Source organism: Drosophila rhopaloa, unplaced genomic scaffold (assembly GCF_018152115.1).
Source record: "Drosophila rhopaloa isolate 14029-0021.01 unplaced genomic scaffold, ASM1815211v1 contig_167, whole genome shotgun sequence".
Lineage (NCBI taxonomy): Eukaryota > Metazoa > Arthropoda > Insecta > Diptera > Drosophilidae > Drosophila > Drosophila rhopaloa.
In genome coordinates this window covers 1,797,541-1,809,648 of record NW_025335047.1, presented here as the reverse complement: position 1 = coordinate 1,809,648, position 12,108 = coordinate 1,797,541, and the positions used below count along the sequence as shown (strand labels likewise).

The 12,108-nt window shown below is 43.8% G+C and overlaps 5 protein-coding genes across 8 annotated transcripts; 3 read left to right on the top strand and 2 right to left on the bottom strand.

Moving 5' to 3' along the window:
* The first annotated feature begins 44 nt into the window (after nucleotides 1-44).
* LOC108046546 lies at nucleotides 45-1,445 on the top strand. Of its 3 annotated transcripts, none has more exons than XM_017126263.1 (5): nucleotides 45-282; nucleotides 349-439; nucleotides 669-737; nucleotides 803-991; nucleotides 1,041-1,445. In XM_017126263.1, exons 1-5 carry the CDS (start codon nucleotides 143-145, stop codon nucleotides 1,284-1,286), a joined length of 735 nt encoding a protein of 244 aa, XP_016981752.1. In that variant the 5' UTR covers nucleotides 45-142; the 3' UTR covers nucleotides 1,287-1,445. The 3 variants fall into 3 exon arrangements, with proteins under 3 accessions (XP_016981752.1, XP_016981754.1, XP_016981751.1); XM_017126265.1 differs by having other exon boundaries at nucleotides 669-743; nucleotides 1,056-1,445; XM_017126262.2 differs by having other exon boundaries at nucleotides 669-743.
* A 382-nt stretch (nucleotides 1,446-1,827) lies between these two features.
* Nucleotides 1,828-3,971, top strand: LOC108046656 (ATPase H(+)-transporting accessory protein 2). Its single transcript, XM_017126493.2, has 3 exons — nucleotides 1,828-1,960; nucleotides 2,176-2,528; nucleotides 3,014-3,971. Exons 1-3 carry the CDS (start codon nucleotides 1,918-1,920, stop codon nucleotides 3,578-3,580), a joined length of 963 nt encoding a protein of 320 aa, XP_016981982.1. The 5' UTR covers nucleotides 1,828-1,917; the 3' UTR covers nucleotides 3,581-3,971.
* A 106-nt stretch (nucleotides 3,972-4,077) lies between these two features.
* Nucleotides 4,078-5,925, bottom strand: LOC108046657. Of its 2 annotated transcripts, none has more exons than XM_017126495.2 (3): nucleotides 5,364-5,925; nucleotides 4,573-5,314; nucleotides 4,078-4,512 (listed from the first exon to the last, which is right to left on the bottom strand). In XM_017126495.2, the coding sequence occupies exons 2-3, from the start codon at nucleotides 5,232-5,234 to the stop codon at nucleotides 4,374-4,376; spliced, it is 801 nt and encodes a 266-aa protein (XP_016981984.1). In that variant the 5' UTR covers nucleotides 5,235-5,314; nucleotides 5,364-5,925; the 3' UTR covers nucleotides 4,078-4,373. The 2 variants fall into 2 exon arrangements, with proteins under 2 accessions (XP_016981984.1, XP_016981983.1); XM_017126494.2 differs by having other exon boundaries at nucleotides 4,573-5,294.
* A 711-nt stretch (nucleotides 5,926-6,636) lies between these two features.
* LOC108046680 (tryptophan--tRNA ligase, cytoplasmic) lies at nucleotides 6,637-8,636 on the bottom strand. The gene is made up of 4 exons (XM_017126529.2): nucleotides 8,327-8,636; nucleotides 7,834-8,245; nucleotides 7,162-7,741; nucleotides 6,637-7,028 (listed from the first exon to the last, which is right to left on the bottom strand). Exons 1-4 carry the CDS (start codon nucleotides 8,523-8,525, stop codon nucleotides 6,924-6,926), a joined length of 1,296 nt encoding a protein of 431 aa, XP_016982018.1. The 5' UTR covers nucleotides 8,526-8,636; the 3' UTR covers nucleotides 6,637-6,923.
* Nucleotides 8,637-8,839: 203 nt separating this feature from the next.
* LOC108046670 (vacuolar protein sorting-associated protein 16 homolog) lies at nucleotides 8,840-12,091 on the top strand. Its single transcript, XM_017126515.2, has 9 exons — nucleotides 8,840-8,985; nucleotides 9,056-9,245; nucleotides 9,298-9,568; nucleotides 9,626-10,314; nucleotides 10,376-10,503; nucleotides 10,568-10,716; nucleotides 10,782-11,065; nucleotides 11,132-11,721; nucleotides 11,787-12,091. Exons 1-9 carry the CDS (start codon nucleotides 8,930-8,932, stop codon nucleotides 11,929-11,931), a joined length of 2,502 nt encoding a protein of 833 aa, XP_016982004.1. The 5' UTR covers nucleotides 8,840-8,929; the 3' UTR covers nucleotides 11,932-12,091.
* The last annotated feature ends 17 nt before the right edge of the window (nucleotides 12,092-12,108 follow it).

Below are 12,108 nucleotides of genomic sequence, written 5' to 3'. Positions count from 1 at the left end.
TGTTTCAAAAACAACTTACTATCGATATATCGATACATGTTTATCTGATGCTAGCGTGGATTTTACCTCCAGCTGTAGAGAAGCCATTTTATTTGCACCGTGTATAGTACATTTCTATTTACGACACTTTCTGCTCCATAAAATGCCACGAAAGAAATCAGAGGATTTTTACAGGACCCACGGTTTCACCGCGAACTTCGAGAACGGTAAATATTCGGCCACCTGCCATTTCTGTGACAGGGTGCTCCAAAATACCGCGCTATCCCGCCTATCGTTACACAGGTAACACTACATACTTACACTTCACATTATGTTTACATACGTCAAGTAATCCTTATTTATTTGTAGGCAAACTTGCGATACTAGACGAAGTAGATGTCCAGTAATATTCCGCTCCGATGTGGAGAAAGCTAAAGATGAAGATGGTCCTCGGATCAAGGTAACTGTCTATAAGATTCTGGAGCACAGCAAAGTGTTACCCAAAGCAGTGTTGTGCTGGGAACAGCAGGGGGTCATTTGGAAAAATAGGTGAAATCTAAAAGACACATTCAATCTTATGATCGATTTGAATGTTTGATATAAAGGTGCTGAAACATCTGTAATGTGAGGCACTACAAAAGGTTTACAAATATTTATACTAATAGATGGTGTCTTTCCTTATATTGTAGATTCAAAAAATATCAAGTGACGAAGGTGATGGCGTCTTGGATAATGCTACCGAAGGCAAAGAGATCATAGTTAAGGTAACCATTTGGCTCCTCAGAACAACAATTAAGTTTCATATATTTTTTCACCTAACCAGATTCAACAAATTCTGGATGAGGCTGATGAGGTGGACACCATCAAAGGCACACCCAAAATCAAAACCGAGATTCGGAAAACGAATTTCTTAAAAAATCAGCAAACGGAAGAGCAACATATGGAGTTTGAGATCTCTAACGTTGAGGTACAAAACCGCGAATACGTTGAATACCTGGACGAAAACAAAGAGGTGAATATTATATATTTTGTTCATATTGCCAACAATGCTTATAGAGCAGCATTACATATTGCAGCACAATCCGGATGACTCGGCCAATGGAACGACGACAATCGTCGAAGCCAGGCCAAGAAATCATTTAGCCGCCCTAAAGGCGGACAAAACGCGAGCCGAGATCAAACAGTTTCACAGCAAAACCAAGTTTCTGAAAACGGAAACGGAGAACCTGAAACTGGAGCGCACACTGACTTTGCTTCGGATTCAGAAGCTTCGATTGGAAATCGATGCTCTACGCGCTCAAAATTAACTTTAACCTTAATGTTTACATGTATGCTTTAGGGATATTAAATCTTTCAAAACCGCTGTATAGTTTCTATATACCTTTAAACGGTTTTGGGTTTAGCATCTCTTTAATTTGAATAAATTTAAGCGATCTATTCAAAATATAGTTTTTTAATACACTTGACTTGTGAATCTCTTACCAATTTTCAAAAATTATTTTTTTGGAAGCCTTTTAGAAACGACTTGTGTCTATATAAATATTTTAAAAACAATTTAGCTCCCGGACGTGAACGATTTTTTAAAATCTAAGCCAGCACTACCCCAGGTATTTACAATACATTGATTTACAAAATAAGTTTTTTAGCTTTAAAAATAAACAGTTGCAAGCCAGAAAATACCAAACTTGCACACAATATGCACATTTTGATAGCCATTTTAAACAAAACAAAATTTAATTATATATTACAATTCTATATAAATAAATACCGTTGCAATCGATATATCAACCTCTTAGGCAACCCTGCTTACCAGCCATTCGATTACTTTCCGCTGCAACCCTGCTCATCACATGATAGCCAGGGAGAATTCGGGGAGGAGAAAAGGTTTTTCTTTGCAGTCGTTCGTCATATGATTAAAAGTCCAGCGCAAAACTGAAAATGTTGCAGATTTGCGTGATTTTCTCGCTGTTTATTGCAGCCAGTAAGTACAGCTACCTTTAATAAAGGAGATAAATCCAAAAGCAGCAAGTGGAAGACGTTTAAAATGTGGATATTCTGTATTCATCGATTCTCGTCTGGGGGTGGTGACACCCAAAACTCGGGACTTCTGAGTGTCCCCCACTTGCATGCGCAGAATCTTGGACACAGGAGATGACAATAGTTAGTATGGTACTTATTAGATCCCGCTCTTTCCAGGCCATGCAGCTGGCGAATTCACGGTGCTGAACCGACCCAAGGCGATCAGCTTCAAGGGCAACGACGCGCTGGAGAGCCACTACGTCGGCGATGTGCTCTACGCTTCTCTTGGCAACGCTGTCGTCGGCGATTCCAACTGGAACGGCCTGACCATCAACGATCCCTTCAACCTGGCCAAGGGCATAATCCTGGTCCATGTCCAGGGCCTTGGCCATGTGACCACCGCCGGAAACGTCAAGTCTTACGAGCTTACGGGAACCGGAACGGACACCTCCCTAAACGCCCTGGCCGCCGAACTGGAGGCTGCCAATGAGCCCGTCTGCGATATCAACTTCGAGCAGTTCGACGATGGTGTATGTATATTGCAAGATAGGAAAACTATACCACATATCTTTAAAAACACACTTCTGTCATCTCATAAATCGTTGTGGTAACAATTAGGGCAAACATTATTTCATTAAAATCAATTAGAGTAATCCATAGACCTCAAAAACCAATAATTTTATAAATCTCGTGATCAAAACAGTGTGTCACAAGAAAAAAATCGTTTTAAAAATATGAAAAGGCACTGGATTTAATCAGAGCTCTCAAGTAATAATCTTAGTCATTGCATAATAGTAACAACTTTAAAGAAAGTTCAGTAACTACTCCAGATCAATTAGCGTTATTATTAAACATATTAAGCTATTAATTAAGAGAGTTGAAAAAAAATGGGTAGCCGACTAATGAAACCAAGTTTTCCCATTTTTATCCGACTTAAATTAGTTTGCAGTGTCTGATATAGTTATCCCTATAAATCCCAAAAAGATTATAACTAATAATGTGAATATTATTTTAGGTTCAAGCCTGGAAATCCTGCTTTGGTGACTTTGAGGCTCCAGCTGCCAAGCCCACCAAGCACCTGAATCCATCTCTGCACTCCGCCGACAAGCAGTTCCTGCAGGAGGTTGGATTCATCAACGGTGCTGCCGATCATCTGGCCGAGATGGCCAAGCCCTCAAATGTCCTGCTGATCCGTGTGTGCGTCGATGGAGTGGTCAAGGCTCACGGTGAGAAGTCTGTAGCCGTGGATGAGGCCAACAAGCTGCTGTCCGCCGCCATCGGCCGCCTGCTGGCCGCTTCCCAGAAGTCCAGCGACTCGGTTCTGTTTGTGCAGACCACGGAGAAGGATGTGGCAGTGTCGCGCGCCAAGCGTGATGCTCTGGCTGCTTCCACTACCAATCCCTTCAACCTGGCCGTCTACTACAACAGCGACTACCCGGTCATCTTCAACATCATCCTCTGGTTCATGGTCGTCTTCGGACTGTCGCTGCTGGCCATCTGCTACGCCATCGCTGCCATGGATCCCGGCAGGGACTCCATTATCTACCGCATGACCTCCACCCGCATCAAGAAGGATAACTAAGCGAAGGAGGAGCTGAGGAGCGAGAGGAGCTTGCGTTACGCTTTGTTATTTCGTCCCCTTTTTGAGTTGCAGGTTGCCAACTTCTACTTCAATCCAACAGCGGATAAATTGTGTGTGTGTGTGCGTACAGCTGTCGCAGTAGTTGGTTTTATTATCTATACATAAGTATTAACAAACTTATCAGTTTTCGATGCAGTTGCGGCTGAGCAACAATTCCATAGTAATTTGTTACATTTTCCTGTTTTGTTGTACTTTTTAGGTTTATATATATACGAATATGCACAACATACTCGCCAAGTCAGTCAGTTCTTCAGACGATTCATCATATGTAAATTATCAAAATGTGAAATGTTAAAAAGTAACGTTAAATATATATAGCCTAAAAAGACAATGTGTTGGTCGTTTATTTTCATATTTTATTTTATGGTTACCCTTATAACAAATTTAACATGTTACACTTATTTAAAGTTAAAGTTAAAGCAATAGCAAAAGCAATTTTTTGAAAATAGTAAAATTGAACACAAATTCTGTGTTTTCAGAAGATCTGATTTTAAAATTAATTTTCAAAGGAGTTTAAACAAGCTAACTTTCATATACCACGGTAATTTCCGGTGACTACCACCAGTGATTTCTTTGGCAAACTGCACATCAAATTTGGCTTGGTTATTTTATAGAAGGAAGACTCGGTGTTCGGAGGACCTTTAATTGAAAATACATCCCCATGGTGGATATTTATGATGTTCACACGCGCCAAATTATATATAATTAATTAATATACTGGTATATCTTTTTACTACGTTCCCCAATGATCGTTGGCATTGTCATAAGGTGAACTACTTCCGCCACTCCAGGCACAGCATCCACTGCCATTTTGAGCCACCGAACTATCCCGCAACATGGCCTGCAGGTGATTGATGTAGTTGATGGCAATTCTGAAATGGTAAATTTTAGATTAACTTCTTGTTTAGGAATAGGTACAATTTTTCACTTACCTCAAGCTCTCGATTTTGGAGTACTTTTTCCCATTCGGCTTGGAAATAGGCAGCTTGGAGCGCAGTAAGTCAAAGGCTCGGTTCATGTCCCGCATCCTAGTTCTCTCCCGATCGCAGGCTGTGCGCCTGTAGTCCTTCTCCATTTGCAAGGCTTTCTCCCGCCAGGCGGGATTGTGTTCCTTGGATATATCCACCTCCGTGCTATTGGCGATACTCCCTCCCCCATAGCTCATGTACATCGGAGGAGGCACCAGCTCGCTGTGTTTGCTTCCCTCCAGGCCCACTGGGGATCCAGAGGCAACCTGTCCGGCATGCCACATCGACACCGGCTGAGGGATCACACTATAACTGGGTGGCAACAGACCCAAGTTCGGTGGCTCTTTGTCGTAGCCGAAGGTGGGTGAGTAGTTGTGCGGATGAACTGGCGCATAGGCCAGCAGACCTCCTCCATCGGGGGTTAGGGTGTAATTCAGACTAACTGCCGGACAATTGCCCGACTGGGGAGCACCCAGTTCAAGGAGGACGGGTTGCTCCGATGACTCCGCCTCGCCCTCGGATCCACCGCTCAGATATGGTCCGCCCGTAGATGCTGGCACGGGGACCAAGACCGTGGGGGGATCCCCGGGAGCGCTGCCAGCGGAGCTCAGCAGTTGATCCGTCATCGCCTAAGCCGCTTTTCGAATGACCGATCGAGAGTTCTTGCCGGACTGCAGCAGGTTTACCTGGACTCGGTTGTTATTTTCTTATTTTTAGTGCATTAGAGACTCTGCCAATCGTGATGAATGGCTCACCATCGATCCGATTCGGACGTGACTACTCATCCGGGGTTGATGAGAGCCACATCTCGTCTAGTTCAAGAGGCCACCTCTTTGTACGTGTGTCAACAAGTGATCTATGTGGAGGGGGGACCAACTTGTCGTCGAGGATCCTTTTGTCACAGGTATATGAAGGTATACAAACAAAGCGGCTTAATTTCTTCGCTATTGTGCGATCGATCCGACGGATGGCAATCGAGGCGCGTGTGGCAGGCTGGAGTTGCGTCTGACTTTTGAAGTCCCCTCTCTGGGATCAGCGATCGACGATCGTCGCCACAACTTCAGTTTGAGTTTTTCTTTTCGATCGCTATATACAAACACCCACACTCGACGCCCAGCACATAAGCGTGTATTTTCGACGCATGTAAACACAAGTGTTTTGACTTAATTAAAAAAATACATATATATCCATATCCCCAGTTATGAATATACTTCTATATGGAGGTAAAAACAACACCTAGGCACCCTTCGCCCAATTCTAATTTTGTAACTAATTCGCTTTTTTGCCTAGTCCTACATGAACAGCCAATGAGTTCTCTAAATATATAAAACATTATTTTAAGGTCTTCTTTTTTAAATAAAATATAATTGATTCTGCTTATACAAATGTATTTCATTTAAATTTATTTTTAATAAAGCAAACAAAGAAATAGTTTGGTTGAATATTGATTAATATTGAACTATTATTTTGCTTTAACTAAGCATTAAAATAAAATGTTCAGTAAATTAAATAAAAAAGGAAATGGCATAAAAAAGGAAATGGCATTTAAAAATATGGGTATCTGATTTTCAGAGTAATCTGGTTTAATTTAAAAACCATCACACCTATTTTTACTTGCGATGGGCTTTAAAATGTTTTCAATATTATTATGACCTATTATATTGTATGTTTCTCAGAAAATATTTTTTTACCTCCGAAAATCCCAAGTTTTCATAAATCCTCTCGGATTCCAAATAGAATGTAGCCACTGTGAGCCTTGCCCCCGAAATCCAATTCATGTGCAACATCTCTGGTTACCCGCAAACACATACAACTCGAAAGGGGGGAAATAACTTACATTTTTCCGAAGCCGACAGTTATTTTGTTAGCTGGTGCACCAGAGAGGGAGTCTTGCTGGGAATCGGAAATGAATATGCGCATAGTTCTCCGTAGAGAAACCTAGAGAGTAGTTTTGTTTCTCGCGGGCTCTCCTTGGCTGAAGTTTCGGGTTCCCAGGGAAGTCCACAGACTTTTTTACAACTCCCCGAATGTGGGTCACAATTGCAAATCGAAGCCGTTTATTGTTTTCTGCTTTATAAAAATAAACACGGTGTGTAAAAAATAAAATAAATAGCGAGTACAACGATGCATTAAGTGGGCGCCATTAGGGCTCAATGCCCAGGCATAGATCAATTCATTATAGCTATTTACATAGGAGTGCCTTAGTAGGTTCGGTGCTGAACTAATATCGCTTAGTTCGATTTAGGCTAATGTCGTTTTAACTGTGTTAAGAATCGATGTCAAGCAAATGCAAGTCTTTCCACTCCACCGCAGCTCTAACTGCCAAACTGCAGGGGTCGTAGTTCAAAGTACTTGTCTAGTACTTCGTCTGTTATCAACTTGCGGGCTGCCTGATGCTGTTCCACAATGGGAGTGAGGGTCTGAAAAAGGAGAGGGGAATTTGCATGAATTTCAATGCTTTTGCCAAGAAAGTTAACGATATAATTTTAATAACATTGAGCTAATAATAACATTAAGTTTTAAGATTTGAATTGGCATGACCATTTAACTTACCTCCACGGCCAGCTTTTTGATCTCGCCCGTCAGCATCTCACCCTTTCTGTAAGCCACTCGCACCTCCTCCAACTTAGCATCATCTTCCAAGAAGAACTTGAGCAGCTGGTAGGAAACATCCACTTCTGGCACGCCGCCCAGCTTTCTGTGCTCCTCCACAGTGACACGTCCACCGGAGAAGGCGTACTTGTTGATCTTGTTCTTAATCTGCTTGGGCGTATCCGTCAAGTAAACCGCAGAGTTCTGGTCGCTAGCCGACATCTTCGTTTTCGCGCCCTGCAGCGCCGGGAAGAAGGTCGAGTGCATGAGCGCACACTTGGGGAATCCCAGACGTGGGGCCACATCGCGGGTCATCCGGAAATACGGGTCCTGATCGATAGCGCACGGAATGAGGCAGTGCACCTTCTTGTTGCCGAAGAGGAAGGGGAAGGTGCTGGAGATGGCGGGGGCTGCTTGGGCGGCCGGGAAGCCGATCTTGCCAATGATGTCTGAATCACCAAATCCAAAGATTCCCTTCACCTGGTTGAAGGTAACGCACTTCTGGATGCGAATAATGTTCTGGTACATGGCTGGGCATTTTCTGTAAGAAAGGGGATCCGTTATAAATACAATTTAACAGGTGGTATATGCATATCTTAGCACTAACTTGATACAATTAATAATTTAACCTACCCCACAAATTCCAGGTTGTTGAAAATGAACGTCTTGTTGACATCGAATCCCATGGCCACAATATCCTTGGCATTCTCGCGCGCCAGCTTGATGGCATCCTCTACTTTAAGGTCCTTCCACAAGGTCTTCTCATCATCGGTCAGCTGGATGACCAGCGGCACATCGAAAGTCTCCTGCAGCCACTTGGTCATGATAAAAGGCACCAAGTGGCCCACGTGCAGGGATCCAGAGCTGGGACCACGACCCGTGTACAAGTAGAAGGGCTTGCCCTGTTCCCGCAGAGTGAGAATCGTGTGCAGATCCCGATGTGAGAAAAACATGCCCCGCTTAATGAAGTGGTGGACGGGCTTCCCCGTGATTTTCTCAAAGCGTGCGATGAGTTCCTCATCGATTTTGCTGGAGCCAAAGCGTTCTGCAACGTGTCAGCATTAGGAGATAAAATCAGTTGATTAATTAGATTGGTTGTTTGGAGTATGTGAGGTGGCCAACTTACTTATCAGCTTATCGTAATCGACGCCCGCGTCACTGCTGCTGGCCACATTCCACGGATCCACAACATCTTCGTCGGCGGCTGCAGTGGCTCCCTCCTGAGCCTGGGCATCCGTGCCCGTTTCCACGGGCTCCGCGTCCGGTTTTCCGTTCAGCGTCAACGCCTCCACGCCCTCCACAATCGTCTCCTTGGTGTCCGCCATTTGGTTGGGATTTCGTCAGTCTGAATTCGTGATCTAACAGATAATTTAATACTGGCCAATGCAATTGGGCCTTTCACATGTGAAACGAGGCGCTTATTAGAAACTATCGATAGCACTATCGAAACGATGGGTTTTCAATTAAAATTTGTTTTTTGGTGCGCTTAAATATATTTTTGAGCCTCGTCTTATATTTGAATAGGCAGTTAAAAATCATAATTACCTAAATATTTGATCAATTTTCCCTTAAAAAATATCGGTGACAGCAACTATCGATAGATCGTTTTTTTGTTTTTAAGAGTGACAGCCCTGGTGAATCAGCTGTTAGGTTGCAGATTGTGAGTGAAAATGCAAGCGAATTAATTAATCGTTTTAAGTTAAAATAAGGAATTAAAAACTCAGACACCATGCCTATCATGTATAATACCGGCGAGTGGTTCAAGGTGCGACCGGACTACTACAGGTGGGTAATCTCAAAACTCCCTGATCAATAAATGTTAACGAAAGGATACGCCCACATATCCCATTTGCAGAAAAGTGGAACTGGCTACACCGGATTGGCCACTGGATCTGGACTTGGAGTACATGTTGGTGGAAGCGGCTCCTTATGGAGGTCCACTGGCGACCACACGGGACCCCACCAAATTGGTGCCGGTCAAGGGAAATGCTAGACCAATGATCCGCATCTTCGATACCTCGGGCAAGGAAACGGGTCATCTATTGGTGGGTTACCACGAAACAACAAATATTTGTTATAAACTTTATTTCCCCACAGTGGAACCACGGCAAATTGATTGCCATGGGCTGGTCGGACACGGAGGAGCTCATCTGCATCCAGGAGAATGCCACAGTCTTTGTGTTCGACATGTTTGGTCGCGAAAAGGAGTCGTACAGCATCGGCGACGAGGCCAGTGTCACCAAAATTGTGGAGGCCAAGGTGTTTCAGTCCTCCGCTGGCACCGGAGTGGCCGTGATGACCACATCCGGCCGAATATTCCTCAAACAAAACAGCAGTAAGACTGAAAGGAAGCTGCCGGATATTCCAAGTAACTAAGTTCCCATTAACTTAAATCGCCATTCATTCTAATGCTAGTCCACAACAGATTCCAGCATCAACTGCTCATGCTGGGAGATTGTAACCGAGGGACGCAATAGCTACTGTCTTCTGGGAAGGGATCGAGAGGTTATCAAACTGTTTCCAGGCGAAACAGTGGGCACCATTACCGCTAATCTTTTCGAGAAACCGCACGATAGGATCATAAAAATCTCTGTGTCCTACAACCATCAGCACTTGGCTCTGTATACCAACACTGGTCTTCTTTGGCTGGGCAGCGTGGACATGCGACAGAAGTACTGCGAATTCGACACAGGCCGCAAAGATATGCCCCTTCAAATGGAGTGGATCATGAATGCAGACAACAGCGAGGCCGATGCAGTGGTCATCTCCTATCCATCCTACCTATTAATAGTAAATCGCAATGCTGATCGCAGCGATTTTCCCTATGATCCTGTCATGTTCCTGGTAGCTGAGATGGATGGCGTGCGCATCATCACCCAGAATTCGCATGAAATGATTCAACGCCTGCCAAAGTGCGTAGAGAATATCTTTGCGGTGAACAGCCAAGAACCAGCTAGCTATCTGTTCGAGGCCCAGAAGAAGTTCGAGGAGAAATCCTACAAGTCGGACGAATATCTCAGCATGTGTCGTGAAAAATTGGACTTGGCCGTAACCGAATGCATTGAGGCGGCGTCCTTTGAGTTTTGCCCGGAGACCCAGAAGAGTCTGCTTAGGGTAAGTGACCAAATTATTCCCATATATACATATCTTTGCTTACGATACCTTTTTATTTAAGACGGCAAACTTTGGCAAAGGTTTTATACGTGGCCACAATCCGGACGAATACATACGAATCATGCGAATTTTGAGGGTACTCAACACACTGCGACATGAGAGGATTGCCATGCCGCTCACCTTCAAACAGTAAGTTGTTTCTACAGCATTTATATGAAGTTTTGGATTGAATTAATCGTGGTATTCATCCCAGGTTCTCACATCTTAATCCCGAAGTAATACTCAGCCGTTTGGTATTCCGAAAGCACTATGCCATCGCAATCCAAGTGGCAAAGCACTTAAACCTCCCCGAATCCTGGATCCTGGAACATTGGGCCTACCATAAAGTGATCAATGATCCCAGTAAGTATGGCATTCCTTTTATCTTCAGAAATATTGATTGAACTAATTTATTAAAATAACTATAGATGACGTAGAAGTGGCGCGGAAGATTACCGAAAAATTCAAGAATCCGTCGGTCGAGGGCATTTCCTTTTGCAATATAGCGGCAAAGGCGCATCAGGCTGGACGGGATGATCTGGCCATAAAGCTGCTGGAACTGGAGCCACGCGCTTCGCTCCACGTACCGCTGTTGCTGAAGATGCGCAAGTTTGATCGGGCAGTGGGCAGTGCCACGCAGTCGGGCGATACGGAGTTGATCACCCAAGTTCTTTTGGAGATGAAGATGCACATGATGCTGTCTAATTTACATGTAAGAAGATCCCTTAGTCGTAAAATAAATGTGTTTGACTATATTATCCTTCTTATCCATTCCCAGATGACCATAAGGGATCATCCGCTGGCGCTAAACATGTACAAGAAGATCATGCGCGATTCAAACCGAGCCGGTCTCTACGGTATTTACAACACTGAGGACGATCAAAAGGCCATTGCCGAGTATCACTTCGAGAACGCCATTGAAACCGAAGGACTGGAGTCTAATCTGTCGATGATTGGGAATGCTTATGCCCAGGGACGTTGCACGTTGGAGGCGGAGCTGTGTGCGGATACCAGTCGATTACTCAAGCTTCAGAAGACCCTTAGCACCAAATACAATGTTAGCTTAAATGGATTATCAATACATGACACCGTCCTGGAATTGCTACAGCTCGGCGAGTTGAAGGAGGCAGAGCGGATCCGGAACGATTTTAAGGTGCCCGAGCGGCGCTTCTGGTGGCTACGAGTCCTGATACTTTCAAAACAGCACAAGTGGGAGGAGCTGGAGAAGCTGGCCAAAACTAAAAAGAGTCCTATTGGGTACGATCCTTTTGTCGAGGTATGTTTACAACAGAACAACGCAAGCGAGGCGCGAAAGTACATCCCAAGATGTCGCGACAACCGCAAGGGGATTTGGTATTTAAGGGCAAAGTGAGTAATTAATCAAGGTATAACACTGCATCCGTTTTACTGTATCCCCAATATCTGTTCCACAGCTTGTTTAACGAAGCCATAGATTCCGCATTCGAGCAGCGGGATGTGCACAGTCTCTATGAACTGCAAAAGAATCAGGCAATCGTCGACAATGGCACACTGCTCGGCAAAGTTTGCAATTATATTGCCGCGCTGGAAGGAAAGTAGAAGCAACATTCCTAACTATTAACAAACAAATTGCAATAATCGCAAATAACTGTATTTATTAATGTCTATGCGAACAATTGTGAGTATTGTTTATTCGAAAAGATAAGTCAACATTTTTTTGTTTAATGCCAAATAAATAAAGTTTAATTGTCAGACTTTAGACCGGCCTTTGACAAA